The sequence below is a fragment of the Hesperophylax consimilis genome, chromosome 20, assembly GCF_061612785.1.
Source record: "Hesperophylax consimilis isolate HC1 chromosome 20, BYU_Hcon_1.0, whole genome shotgun sequence".
Lineage (NCBI taxonomy): Eukaryota > Metazoa > Arthropoda > Insecta > Trichoptera > Limnephilidae > Hesperophylax > Hesperophylax consimilis.
The window spans coordinates 12718393-12730974 of NC_142855.1; the positions used below are offsets into that span (position 1 = coordinate 12718393).

General features: G+C 36.0%; 1 protein-coding gene across 1 annotated transcript in view; it reads right to left on the bottom strand.

Annotated features, from left to right (window-relative positions):
- Positions 1-1597: 1597 nt before the first annotated feature.
- Hsc70-5 (Heat shock protein 70 cognate 5) overlaps positions 1598-12582 on the bottom strand; it is a 42442-nt gene continuing 31457 nt past the window's right edge. The window contains exons 13-15 of the mRNA XM_089644076.1: positions 11983-12170; positions 10897-11037; positions 1598-6457 (exon numbers count right to left, since the gene is read on the bottom strand). Of these exons, the coding sequence (XP_089500202.1) occupies positions 6365-6457; positions 10897-11037; positions 11983-12170 (422 nt within the window). The 3' untranslated portion in view covers positions 1598-6364. The remainder of the gene's footprint in view (positions 6458-10896; positions 11038-11982; positions 12171-12582) is intronic.

Genomic DNA, 12582 nt, shown 5'->3' on the forward strand with positions numbered 1-12582 from the left:
TTTGATTAAACCATTAAAATTTAATGTTTTGATTTTTGTTTTTTATTTATTTTTTTCATTTTGTACACCTATATATTAATATACCATGTTTTGAATTTGTAAAAATCTAATTATATTTATCAAATTAGGAGGGGTTCGGTGAATGGGCATATGTAACTGGTGGGGTTCGGTACCTCCAAAAAGGTTAAGAACCACTGGGCTAGAGTCTATTGTTTTAACTGCCCGACTACAATGTGTTAATATATAAAAATTCAGCTTGGGTATGTTTGTGCTCGCAAAACTCAAAAAGTAGTCGACCGATATTGCTGAAAATTTCAAAGTTTGTTCTTATTAGTGTCACGAGTGATTAGAGAGTCGTTTGAATGCTAGAAGAAGTCGAGGACGTCCGAGGAATACTCAAGGTCATATCTCTGCACCGGAATGAGATACGGCGTCGAATTAATAATAATAATAATAATAATTGGATGACTTATATAGCGCCGTTTTTGTGCAAAATCACCTCAAGGGCGTTGTACAAACTTATAATACATTTCTACAGTGATCTATGTTATTACTTAACTATTTATGGAGATAATATACAGTACAATACTTATCTGGTAGGTCACTTGAGATTAACACTTGATTAACATTATCTAATTGTTTATTGGCGAAATTTAGATACAGGATTTAGGACTTAATTGAAAAATTGAATATAACTGGACTTTCTCTTAGGATTGGTATATTTAATTTAAGGGTACGACAGCTTAAAAAGGTAAGTTTTCAGTTTAGACCTGAATTCTGTTGGACTTGTTATGGATCTTAGTTCCGGAGGGAGTTTATTCCAAGCCTTCGGCCCAGATACTCCGAAAGCGCAATCACCAAACTTAGTATTTGGCTTGCGCTTAGGTTCTATCAGTCTGCCTACAGCTGATGATGTTGCTGATCTAAGAGTTGACTGCCTCAGACCAGTGTTTTCCGGGACGCATAGTTCAGAGATGTAGGGTGGGGACATTTCATTGATGGATTTAAACACCATCCAGCACAGTTTGTACTGGATTCTTTCAGGGCACTTGAGCCAGTGAAGGTTACGAAGGTGTTCTGAAATGTGCGAATATTTAGAAACCCCGGTTATGAGCCGTGCTGCTGCATTAAACACTGATTGAAGTTTGTCAATTTGATATTTTGGAAGGCTGGCATAAATGCCGTTGCAGTAATCGAGACGTGAGACTATGTAAGAGTTGATAAGTAGTTTTGTTGCTTCTGAAGGAAGGTTTCTTCGGACAGACTTGAGTTGTCTTAGGTGAAAAAAACCGGTGCTTACAGTCCTATTTATTTGATTTTTAAACGAAAAGTCTGAATCTAAATTGACACCGAGAAGTTTGACTGTTGTTTTTGGGATGATATCGCTGCCGGAAATAGTAATAGGTGAATTGTCTATGAAATGTTGACGTTTGTTTGTGGCTGCCCAGAGAAACTCAGTCTTAGATGGATTAAAGTCGATGTAATGTAGTTTTTTAACAGTAACGTTGTGGTATACATTATTGAATGTTGGAAGAAGTCGGAGATGCCCAAGAACGATATTAGCAATAGCGAAGAAATGCGGGATACACTAGTCAGAAATAAAAAAATGTTTGTTTCTAAAAAAAAATTTATTAATTTTATTATCAGTTCTCAAACATAACAGCGCATTATCATACATAGCTTTATTAAAAACTAATTATAAACATGGTGTCCGTCAACCATCGGTAAACTACGGGAAACTTGATAAAGGCAAAATCATTACAAAGAAATAATAAGCATGTAAACGAAGTTTTCGTAGGAATTACCGTACATATCAATGTTTTGGTGCTGATAAAACTCTTCACTTCTACAAACTCAGCCGAAACGATTCGTTGACACATTTCGAACTTCAATCAAATGAGCAACTTATTTAAGGACAGGTTGTTTTGGAGAATTTGAACAATAGGGAATTCTCGTGCATTTTGTAAATAATTTATTTCAATAAAGATAATTATTTTATTATGTGCCTCTTTTTTTTCTTTTTTTTTAAATGCATTTTCAATTTTTTGTAGTTGTTTTAAAAATTGCGTGCTATTTCGGCTCTGAAAACAGTCATGCGCCATTTTGACCGCTAAGTCACAAGTGCTACGTCACACCTTTGCCGCCGCTGCCGCCATCGGTTTGCAGGATCTACTCGGGCCGGTCAACAGTGACGTCATCGTTCGCCCTTGAACGCTTGATCAATCACCGGGCGTTTTTAGCTGCATTGAAATATTTCGTTCGCGCCTGTTTTTAAAGTCATTATAACTTTAATAAATGATTTTTGAAAATTATAAAAACTATGTATTCTTGTGTCTGAAGTGTTTCTACATGTGAATAATTAATAATAAGTGATTTTTTGGTGTGAAGAGAATTCCCTATTCATCAAAATTCAATGTTCATTTTCAAGTTCTGCGAAAGATTTTTCTAAGTTCTGTTATTATCTCAGTTCTGTCAAGCAACTAGCCTATGATTATATAATAACAGAACTTGGAAAAATCTTTGGCAGAACTTGAAAATGAACGTTGAATTTTGATGAATTGTTCAAATTTTTAAAAAAAACAACCCTTCCTAAGTGATTGGTTTAAATAATATTTTTATAATAAATTGACACCAGAATACGATTATGCATTTAAATATGTTTTTACACGATTTTGATAAAGGTCTATCTGGTCTTATTGGCATCCTAGATTTTGCTCTACGCCATCCATACTGTATACAGTAGCGATGAATTGAACTAGCGCTTCCTGACGGGCCGCATTCGTACGACTCCCGGTAATAATAATACCGTTACTCGTACTCTGCTGCTAGAATGGAATGGCTGCTTTCTGGTGGCAATATATTAATTTTTTTATGATCCAGCCAATATTTAGGTGATTGAAAACACTTTTTGAGAAATTGATAACCTATAATTATGTGTTTGATCTTCACACATTATTTTTTGTCAAAATACAAAAATTTTAACATCGAATAACTGGTTTTTGATGCTCATTTGAATACAAGACATTTCAAAAAGGATTAATACTATCGACTCGAGCCATAGAAAAAAAATTAATACAGAAACACGTGAACTGCTTACTGCGGTTTAAAGCCAATGAATCCACCCAGACATGAACTGTTTACAGCAGTTTAAAGCTAATGAATCCACCCAGACATGAACTAGTTACTGCGGTTTAAAGCCAATGAATCCAACCAGACATTAACTGCTTACTGCGGTTTAAAGCCAATGAATCCACCCAGGCATGAACTAGTTACTGCGGTTTAAAGCCAATGAATCCACCCAGATTTCACAATTAATCCCATTAATAATCGTTTCATAATTTATTTATTTTTAATTTATTAAAATCATCTACCCAAATTTGGGTAGCTACAGCTTGAGCAGATAAGTGTAATTATCATGAATACAATTGTTATTATCGTTAAATTAGTCTAGTTCAAGCGAGGTAACAAAACCCGACTCTCTGGGAAGCCACCTTTAAAGAGCTGGGCTGGATCTCCCCAAAACTAGAATATTACAAGCTAGTTGAAAACTATTTACAAAAATATAAAATAATAATTAAACTAATATTCAAAATCCGTAACGCAAAATGGCCATTAATTTATACATTACTTTTTCTTCAAAATATGAACGCTTTATAGACAAAATCAAATTGCACATAATAACCAATATGTGTGAAAACTGTGCAGACTTTAAAATAAAACTTTAGCAGGCGATTTAAATAAGAACTTTTAATTATTAACAGACTAATGAAATTGATCCGTTCAAGAAAGAATTTTCAATATTTGAAGATACAGTGAAACTCTATTAAGAAGTTTTCCCAGGTACAGGACAATAAAAACTTCATAAGCAAGTTTCATTGTACATTATGCTTGACCAAAGTAAGGTAAATTTAAGCTTACTTTTCACAAAACGCTTTTGTCATCAGTTTATCATCAGTGACATCGGTCATATTTATATATATTGCGAGTTTTATTTCAAAACGGAGATATATATTTGCACTTTCCATTAGATTGTATAAACATGGTGTCCAATTTGATCAAATGCTGAACTGGACCGAGGTGCATGACCGTTACGATAATATAACAGAACACGGCGTTTTCAATGTGAAGTTGGCTGCGTTCCATTCAAATCTTTCGAAACCATGGACAAATAAATTTTAAGAATGTTACGTTTTTATTTTAAAATACCAGAAAATACAAATTTCACAAAGAAATTCTCTTCATGGCAAATTAAAATTTGTCACATCTCTATACAGGGTGTATCGGCACGTACCCGACAAACTTTAACCAGCTATTCCTTAGCACATTTGGAGTAAAAAATTTTATGAACACTTTGCTGTCCGGTAACATTTTTTTTTAATAAAAAATTTATCATTCATATTTTCACCACATGTCACCAATGTTTTATCCTTTGTCACAGTTTGAAAACCCATCTGGCAATATTTTATTCGAGTTTCGTTGAATAATATACATACGTACCTACATTGGCGCGCTTTTACAATCACAACGAAATGGCACGGCACCATTCGTCTCATTTTTAACTATTATTATTTAGTGTGTACGAAAGAGCGAACACGCTTTTTGACACACTTGCTAATAACAGCTGTTGAACACGAGAAACAATGCAAATGACAGTGACGGAGTGTGGATTTTTTTATAATTTTTTGTTTTTAATGGAAAAAAAATGTTACCGGACAGCAAAGTGCCAATAACATTTTTTACTCCAAATGTGCTAAGGAATAGCTGGTTAAAGTTTATCGGGTACGTGCCGATACACCCTGTATAATATAAATCATTAATAACAAACGTCTAGGGAACTTGTTTTAAGATATGAAATAGATGCAAATAATGACCTCCTTTAAAGATATACAATTCAGAAAAATTACAATGTAATAATATAATTATACTAAAATGAATTAATATACCAGCTTCCGTCAGTTCCGGCAGTTTGTAGCAATCAAAAAATAACCGCACTTAATCTAAATTATTATTCGAATGACCATTTAGGTTATGAATAACCTGGCAGTAATAGAATTCATTCTTCTCTCAATTATTACAGTGGGAAAGTGTCGCGGGTGCAGTGACAGAAGATTCAATCGGCCACTAACCGTTCATACGATTAACTGCAAGTCCCAAAGCCGGTGGGCAAAGAACGAGGTTGGAGAGTAACCGGCTATTCAGATCTGGTCACGGAGCCATTTCAAAAGCAAAGTTTCTGTTTTGAAAATCTACACATTTAAATTGGTTAAATTGCAAATACGTACGATGTGACAACATGTCGACGCAGTAACATTTAGGAATTTTAAAAAAGCGACCAAAACTCCAAAAAAAAATGAGTTGTAAAAGTAATCCACACCAATTTCAAAGAAAACTGGAGAACTTATAAAATTGACAATTTGTTTTGAGAAAGAATTTCGACATTTGAAAAAAAAAAAAACGCTTGATCAATTTCATCAGAAGTAAAATTAAATTGTCCTCACTTTGGGCACACAGACACAGACCAAAATACACTTCTATGGTTTATATCTTCATTGGCCTGTTGTATGTAAAAACATAATTTAACAAGGTCTGAAAGAAACCACTAAAATCAATGACATTACACACTCACAGACACGTTATTATCTTAAATTGTGACGAGCAACGAGCGCACTTACGTTTCAAGTAAATTCTTAATTCAAACGATGGTCACGCACGACAAAGGAATATGCACGTATAACAAAATAGATATAGGAGCGACAAGCGTTTTTGTAGTTAAAAGTTGCGTCCAATACTACGTTCGATGTGATTGAGATGACAATACGCTTACTAGCTTACACTAAGACGAATACGGAAGGCTGCATGATACAACCTGCTGCCAGTAGGTTGTCCTTTTCATACTTGCGTTGTTACGTTTGCTATCTCACTTCGGCGCTTAAAATATTCAGTAAACGATCGAAATTATCGACTTATTATAGGGCATTTTGGTTAGAGATTAGAGCACACAAACTCACATGTGACAGTTGTCAGTTTAGAACTAAAAATCACAAGTACGACAATTAGCTATGTTTCGCTGGCCACTTTTGAGATTTCGGCAACTTGTCTTTAGTTTGTAGAAAGGTAATTCTATTTTCGACGTGCGACAGTTTAATACTAAATCGAAGGTACACAATAACAGTAACTTTTTCTCGCCACTTTGAAATCTCTACGTGTCCACAAGTTTTGTAATGTCAATGATTAAAATAATTATTAGTATAGAATATTCTAAATTGAATGGAATATTTTTTTATAAGAGTCGGTTAAGTTCAAACGGATTTTGTTTTGAAGTTGTAGTTGTTTTTGGTCTCCTGGTCGGAGAACGTATCTCTGTTTAATTCTTGTCTTCTTTCTTCTTGTCATCTCCGGTGGGTGTTTCCGAAGAGCTGGACGACGAGGAAGAAGAAGACTCACGATCGGCAGCCATCTGCAAAAAAAAATACAAAGTTGTAAATAAGTCACTACTTTTAAGTCAGTAAGCCTTAGATGTAAGTCACAAGTTATTATTATGAATCTTAGTTGTAAGGCAGTAATATTTATTATGCAATATATTAGTAAAGCGCCGTTGAGGTTATTTTTCACAAAAACGGCGCTATAAAAAGCAGAATATTATTACAATCTAAAGCTCTTTGAACTAATAAAAAATATAAATGATTGTAATCATATTTTGTATAATTTACAAGATTGGTGCAAACTTAATGAACTTTATTTAAACATTAGTATATTTTTATATTAACTCCACACAGGAGGGCCTTGAAGAAAATAATTTCCCTCAGGGCCTATGTCATCTTTGGAGGGATGCTGTGTGGAGGGGTCTTTTTGTGGAGAGGAAGGAGTGAACATGGGTCTTGAAGAGTCCCATGTTGTAGGAGGGAGGAAACACAGAGGCCGGCAGTTTGTTCCACAGCCGAGCTGTTGAACTTAAGAAGGAATCGTAGAAGCGACCCGTTCTCATGTGACAAATGTCAACCGTGTACAAATGTTGGGCGCGCGTTTGGCGTGTATCCCGACTACGCACCGGTGCCGAAGGGATCAATGACGCTAGTTCCTCAGAGCATCTTCCATTGTAATACCGATAGAACAAGGACAGCATACCTACCTGACGCCTGTGCTCTAAAGATTGCAGTCCGCTTGTTAAGATTGGGGAATCTATCAAACGGACCGCCCGTTTTTGCACAGAGTCAAGGGTTTTTTTCAGGTATTTAGGGGCTCCGGACCAGAGATGGCTGCCAAATTCGAGAGTAGGGCGCACTTGCGATTTGTACAGGGTCAGCAGTTGTGTACTATTAAAGTATCTGCGGGCCCTGTACAGTACGCCCAGCTTCTGAGAGGCCAACTTTACTCTGGCTTCGATGGAGCCCCATAATAAGATATAATGTCACATAATAAGATTTTTTAGAATAAATCAACCGTTCAACTTTCAATATAAAATTAACAATGTTTCTCTAACGGCTTGTAAATGAAATTAATGATCTTGGCATTATTTATGATTTCAAATTAAATTTTCTTTTTCACATCAATACAGTGACAAATAAATGATTAAAAATGCTTGGCTTCATTCTCCGTAATGGCAGAGACATTAAAAATCTTATGTTTTTCTTTAGTTCGAAGTCAAGTGGAATATAATTCTTCTATCTGGTCCCCTAACTTTAAAATCCACTCAGATTCCATTGAAAAAATTCAATGAAATGAAAGATTTAGGGGGTATTTCACTATGTCAGGCTAAATATCTGACTAGCTATCCGTTGGCTGGCTTTAAAGATCAGAATAACTTCGTTATTCAACGGCGACCGTTTCACCATTGTTTCCGAGCTTCCGGATAGATAACACTCGAAATAGTCTGGCAACATCGCAAAATGTTTGCAGTTACTCCATCTACTGCCACGGCTGTCATGCGTCACAGTCCGCACACCGCAAAGTGTGCATTTTTTTGGTTATGTTATGTTGATTATCAGGTCATTTTAGATAGATTCGTGTTGAATTAATACATTGTTTCTTATTTTGAACACAATCAATAATTCAGGATGGATCATACAAGCATTCAAATTCATTCAACAAAATTCGACTCACTTCTCCGCTGTCAAACTCTGAATGTTTTGACGCCATCTTTGATTCGAGGAATAGCGCCTAACGTGAAGTTCGAGCACTGATTAGTCAAATCGAACTTTAACCCGAGCGTTAGCGTTATTCAGATATAGTGAAAACGAAAAAATAACTAATCCGCGGATTAGTGCTTAGTCAGAACATTATCAGAGATAGTGAAATACCCCCTTATTGAGCCTAATCACCTTCAACAAAGCAATTAGAACTATTCAATAGAAAATTCTTTTTAATTACAACAACAATATCAGGACTGAGTCATTTAGATTAGTGGTCCCCAACCTTTTTATCGCTGTGGACCGGTCATATGCAAGACCGCCTTTAGTGTAAAGGGGCGAACAATTTGACAAAATAAACATGTTTGGATTTTTTTTAGATAATTTTGATTTTTAAGCAGGCTGTTGCACCGCGGCCCTTACCATTTGATCTACAGCCCGAAATGGGTTGGGGACCACTGATTTAGTTACTCACGCGCATGTAGATTACACTACGCAGAAATTGTAGATGTGTTCAACTGCACGGAATATAGTTACAAGAAGGCTGTAATAACATACTTCAATAATATGAATAACTAAGCTAAGCATAATACTATTCTTTTGCAGTGATTTTCTATTGGCAAACTTTTATTTGTTGATTACTGTTGCACTAAACTATTACGCATATCAAATGTTTGTAAAAGCCCGTATGGGCGTACAATATATAAATAAATAAATAACACATTTGTAATAATTTTGATTAGGATTTTAAAAGGGTTGAACACAGACATAGGAATTAATAGACGAGAAGATAATGGCGAGGGGTAAAATCAACTGTTGAAGAACGAAGGGAGTAAGGCTGACTGTGATTCGTCAATAAATCAATCTGACAGTAAATAGGCATCTCGCATTATAATATCACCATTTACTTCTTAAAAGTAAAATCTGCTTTTGAATGAATAGACATTTTTACATGGGAGCGCAAATTACTCGCAACGTTATGAACAAATTTGCGAAGTCCAAATTCGGCAAAAAAATTCGGTTCTATTTTCAGAGTCGAATATTTTGTTTAAGTATTTAATTAAGACACTTTTATAAATGTTCATAATTTACTTCCCAGCAACCAACCAGCTTTGTGTTTCGCGTCCAGACGTTTCTCGATGTGATAGTATATGTTTCTAAAACTGATCCATATTATGGCAAAAAAATTCGGTTCTATTTTCAGAGTCGAATATTTTGTTTAAGTATTTAATTAAGACACTTTTATAAATGTTCATAATTTACTTCCCAGCAACCAACCAGCTTTGTGTTTCGCGTCCAGACGTTTCTCGATGTGATAGTATATGTTTCTAAAACTGATCCATATTATACGATGTGAATATGCTTAAAATAAAGTAAAATAATGCTTATATATGGAATGTAATACGACAATTGGGTTTATTCTCTTTTTCACATCTATTTTTACAAGTTTTCATAGCACAAGTCAACATTTTGCCGTGTTATTTCGTAAAATGAACCGATGATGCCTCGACCATAGTTCGCACAAGAATGATGACGTCACGTTTTCTAAATTCACTTGAGGCCATACGCGAGCACAGCCGGCTCCAATGGAACCGGTATGGGGAGTGGGGATAATACGCTTTTAATCACTTAGGGCAGGTCTACTAATATTCATATGTCTATGGGGTTGAAAAATAACACAAAAGTATTGGGGTTGTTTACGCCAGTTCAAAATCATTATTGTCTTACTTTATTCCCTTCTCACATTCCCTTGACCAGCCAAAAGTAAATAATGTAGTTCCTTTTACTTAGCGCTACCTATAAATCAACCAGCTCGCTGCCCAACTACATGTCATATTTCGCAACATCTAATTTAAAAAATTTCACTTCAATCGTTCCTTTCCTCATCTATATAATCAAATCCTTAAATTCCTTTCCGTGGTTGTGCCAAAAAATATTAAAACAACGCACCCGCTTCATCATTTTGGTCCTTCGAGCCGGATTCAAACTAGTGTTAAAAGTTAATTCAAATGTATTACAACTACTTAAATTTTACCCACTAGTATTATTATTATTTAATGAGCAGGCAGCATTCTGCTGATGCGCTCATATCTGATTTCACAACAAGTTTGCCAGTAATTGAGTTGTTTTAAGTTTGAAATAAGTCCTTTCTTCTCTCCAAATGTGAATCCAATAGAGCTTTGAATTGATTTATATTTGTTGCATGGATGACATATTGTGGGAGTTTGTTCCAAGCATCCACTACTCTATTTGCAAGGAAGTGTTTTCTAGGATTAGATGCAAAAGGCGTTTTGGTAATAGTGTCCACGGAGATTTATATTTTTATTAGTAGTGAAGATTTGTTGGATGCTAGGGCAACTGTAATGTCCAGATAAAAGTCTCCATCAAGTCACCCCTTTCTCTTCTTTCTTGTAAGGTTGGTAATCTTAGTTCCTTGAGTCTATCTTCGTATCGTAGATCTTTCAGAGCTCTTGGTATTTTAGTGAAACATCTCTGTACTCTCTCTAACAGGTTTATATCCTTTGCGAAGTAAGGACTCCATATTTGGAAAGTATTACAGATGTAGTTTTTTCAAGGAAAGGAATAAGAAATTTTGGAAACAAAAAGGGTATGAGGGGTGTGTAGAGTGACGGACGTATGAATCCATCCCGCTGCGGTGCAAGGCGAGGAGTCGAGAGAGAGCCCGCCAAGGTAGAGTGAACCACTTGGGGTGACCAATGGCAGAGGTTTTGTTCATCCAGTGAATGGTTCTCATAGCAAATGTAATTACCTTCTTGTAAGCCTGCTCGAAGAGCTTGAGGGAGGCCTGTTGCAGAGTGGAAGTGGCCTGCCGCAGGACCTCGGGGTCCACGGAGTCCTTGTTGGCCAGCAGCTCTCGCACCTTGCTGATCTCCTCGCGCATCTTGTCACACTGCAAACAAAACATATTAGTTATAGATTATCAGGCATGTATAATAAGTTAGCGTCAAATGAAATGTTTAAGTTGAAGCACTACAAAGTAATGTGTTTTTGATTTGAAAATGTGTTCACTTAAAAATATTTCACATACTTTAATTAAATTCTGTGAATATATAACATATTCTTAGTCTTTGAAATAAATAATCCATCATCAATGCTTTCAAGTTCCAAATCTTCTACTTATGAAACCCTTTTCAGTTAGGCTTTTATTAAATGAAAAACTTTATATTTCCATTGTCCTGAAGAAGGTTGAGTGCAACCGAAACCGGTCGACCTATATAACTCAACGAAGTAGTTTAAACAAAAGTAATTTTTTTTCATTTATAAAGGGTGGGGCAAAAGTAATCACCCGATGTTCTTTTGCTGTAATTTTTTTTTTTATGATAAATTTTGGTACTGCTTGTTATGTATGATTGCGAAGTAAACCGATTCATGTCTTGTCGATTAGTATTCTGCATTTGTTTACTTCACAAATGTCAAAACCGAATTGACATTTGGCGCCATTTGCAAAAGTTATAGCGTTTTCCAATAGGGTGATTACTTTTGCCCCAACCTGTATAATTTCAAGCCAAAAAGTGTTCGCTTTCTTCGATAATATGGGTTTATTGTGGAAAATTACCGTAAAATATATGCCTTAACTTCGCAAAATGAAATATAATACACTTTTTGGCGGTGTTCTTTTCTTGCATGAATCAAAACAGACGGCTGGTTTCAAGCGGAAATGTAAACCTTATCACTATCTACATAAGGAGTGTTATTGTCAGCGGCCCGATACCAAATGTTACTAGACGTGGAGCATCGCCTAAACGGCCAATATCTCAGAGCTCACTTTTTCACATAACGCTGTTTTTCCGCATCACTGCTCTGCCATTAGAGAAATAATTAATCAATCGCTTACCTCCTCTTGTGGCAGTTGGTCCTTGAACTCGGTCATCTTGGACTCGGTGTCGTGCACGATGCCCTCGGCCGTGTTGGATGCCTCCACGCGGTCGCGGCGGGTCTTGTCCTCGGCGGCGTACTGCTCCGCGTTGCGCACCATGTTCTCGATCTCGTCCTTGCTCAGACCGCCCGAGGACTGGATCACAACTAGAACACAACCAGAATAAGTCACACATTGCATAGTCTAGATAAATAAGGGGACAGTGGACTCAATATGTCGATGTATATAGCAAATGTGTAGTTGGCGATTGCTGGCTGATTCCTGTCTGAACGTCAGCGAATTTGAGGAACGTACCAAGGTCCCCGTTAAATGTCATTTCTAATAAGCTGACAAGCTTAAAAACGTGGTTGTTTTCCTCTCACAATTTGTTAAAAAGCTGAAACGGACGTAGAATCCGCAATTAACGGGAACCTTTCAGCTGTAAAAAAAAAACAAATTGGAGCTGAATTTTCATTTGATCACAATGTTACATTTGAATTTCTGCACATTTTTCGGATTGCTCAAATTTATAAGGAGCATCATGTCAATGATATAAAGTGTTCAATACATATACACACA